Raw genomic sequence first — 1,280 nt, 5'->3', positions numbered from 1 at the left:
CGGTCCCCCCTTTCTCGTATCACACGTGTTGGATCCTGCCCTCGTCTTCGAGATACAGTTTCTGTTTCTACAAACTGTCGCCACATCTGAGAAACAACAGTAAGATCCACATTGAGCCACCAGGCCACTTCAGTTTGTGATTGTGCTGCTTCCATTCTTCCTATGGCCCTCCACTGCAGAGAGCCTGGCATGCGTCTTCTCTGTACCATACTCCACCGTCTGTGACTGTGCCTACAGAGATTGTGGATGTGGGACTACCCGGAAAACACTACCCCATTTCATAGGTGCACTGACTTCATTGTGAGCTTGGTTGTCTGTTGACTGGAATGCTGTCTTCCATGTAGAACACGATGGTGCTGACATCTGTAGACAGTATGCATGATCACATCGTGAATTAGACACAGGACAGTTATATCGCAGTTTGTTGCTTTGATTTTGGACACCAGTGTTTTGTGGTAACCTTCTTGGGGCGATGAGTTCTTGGGACTCATCACAGTTCTGCTTCTGTGATAGTGTTTCGTCCTCAGACGTGTGTCTTTGAAGAAATTTGTTAGTATTGTCCTTTTGTTGCAGAAATCTATCTGGAGACATGAAGGGCGAGATGCTGATTGCGGCAGCTAAGGAGGGGTCAGAGAGCAAAGTGCGAACGTTGCTGGCAATGGGGGCGGACGTAGAGGCGAAGGACGAGAACAAGCGGACAGCACTGCACTGGGCAGCAGCCATGGGGCACGGGGAGGTGGTGGCCCGTCTGCTGGAGGTAGGAGCAGGCGTTAACGCCAGGGACCGCTGGCAGAACACGCGTCTGCGTCTGGCTGCATGGAAAGGCCATGCAGCTGTGGTGCGGCTGCTGGCAGCTTCCTCTGCCGACCACAACGCCAGGGATCAAAGTGGGAGCACGCCACTGCACGATGCAGCACGGCGTGGCCGTGCAGAGGCGGCGGCTGCACTGTTAGAGGCAGGGGCCGACAGGGAAGACAAGAGTTATGGTGGGGACACGCCGCTGGACCTAGCCGAGCGGAACAACCACAAGTCGCTCATAGACATCCTAAGAGCAAGCTGAGTGTAATGCAGACGTCTACGGAGTAAAATAAATAAAGCTTTCTGTGTAACCTCTGCTACTTTTAAAATAAACAATTCAGAAAAGTTAATCCTGCAGTCTTGCTTTGCACCCATATTTACGTAGTACATACAACGGATCCATTACCGTTACAACTAGAGTGAGAACAGTAGGTAGAAGGAGGGTGGAATGTGTGTTCTTATAGGACAACTATCCACGGATT

The 1,280-nt window shown here is 51.2% G+C and overlaps 1 protein-coding gene across 1 annotated transcript; it reads left to right on the top strand.

Moving 5' to 3' along the window:
* Positions 1 to 589: 589 nt before the first annotated feature.
* LOC124719768 (ankyrin repeat domain-containing protein 1-like) lies at positions 590 to 1,060 on the top strand. The gene has a single exon (XM_047244966.1). It carries the CDS (start codon positions 590 to 592, stop codon positions 1,058 to 1,060), a length of 471 nt encoding a protein of 156 aa, XP_047100922.1.
* Positions 1,061 to 1,280: the final 220 nt, after the last annotated feature.

The sequence above is a fragment of the Schistocerca piceifrons genome, chromosome 11, assembly GCF_021461385.2.
Source record: "Schistocerca piceifrons isolate TAMUIC-IGC-003096 chromosome 11, iqSchPice1.1, whole genome shotgun sequence".
Classification (NCBI taxonomy): Eukaryota; Metazoa; Arthropoda; class Insecta; order Orthoptera; family Acrididae; genus Schistocerca; species Schistocerca piceifrons.
Note: the sequence above shows the minus strand (reverse complement) of the source record. Positions and strands in the feature narration are given on the sequence as shown.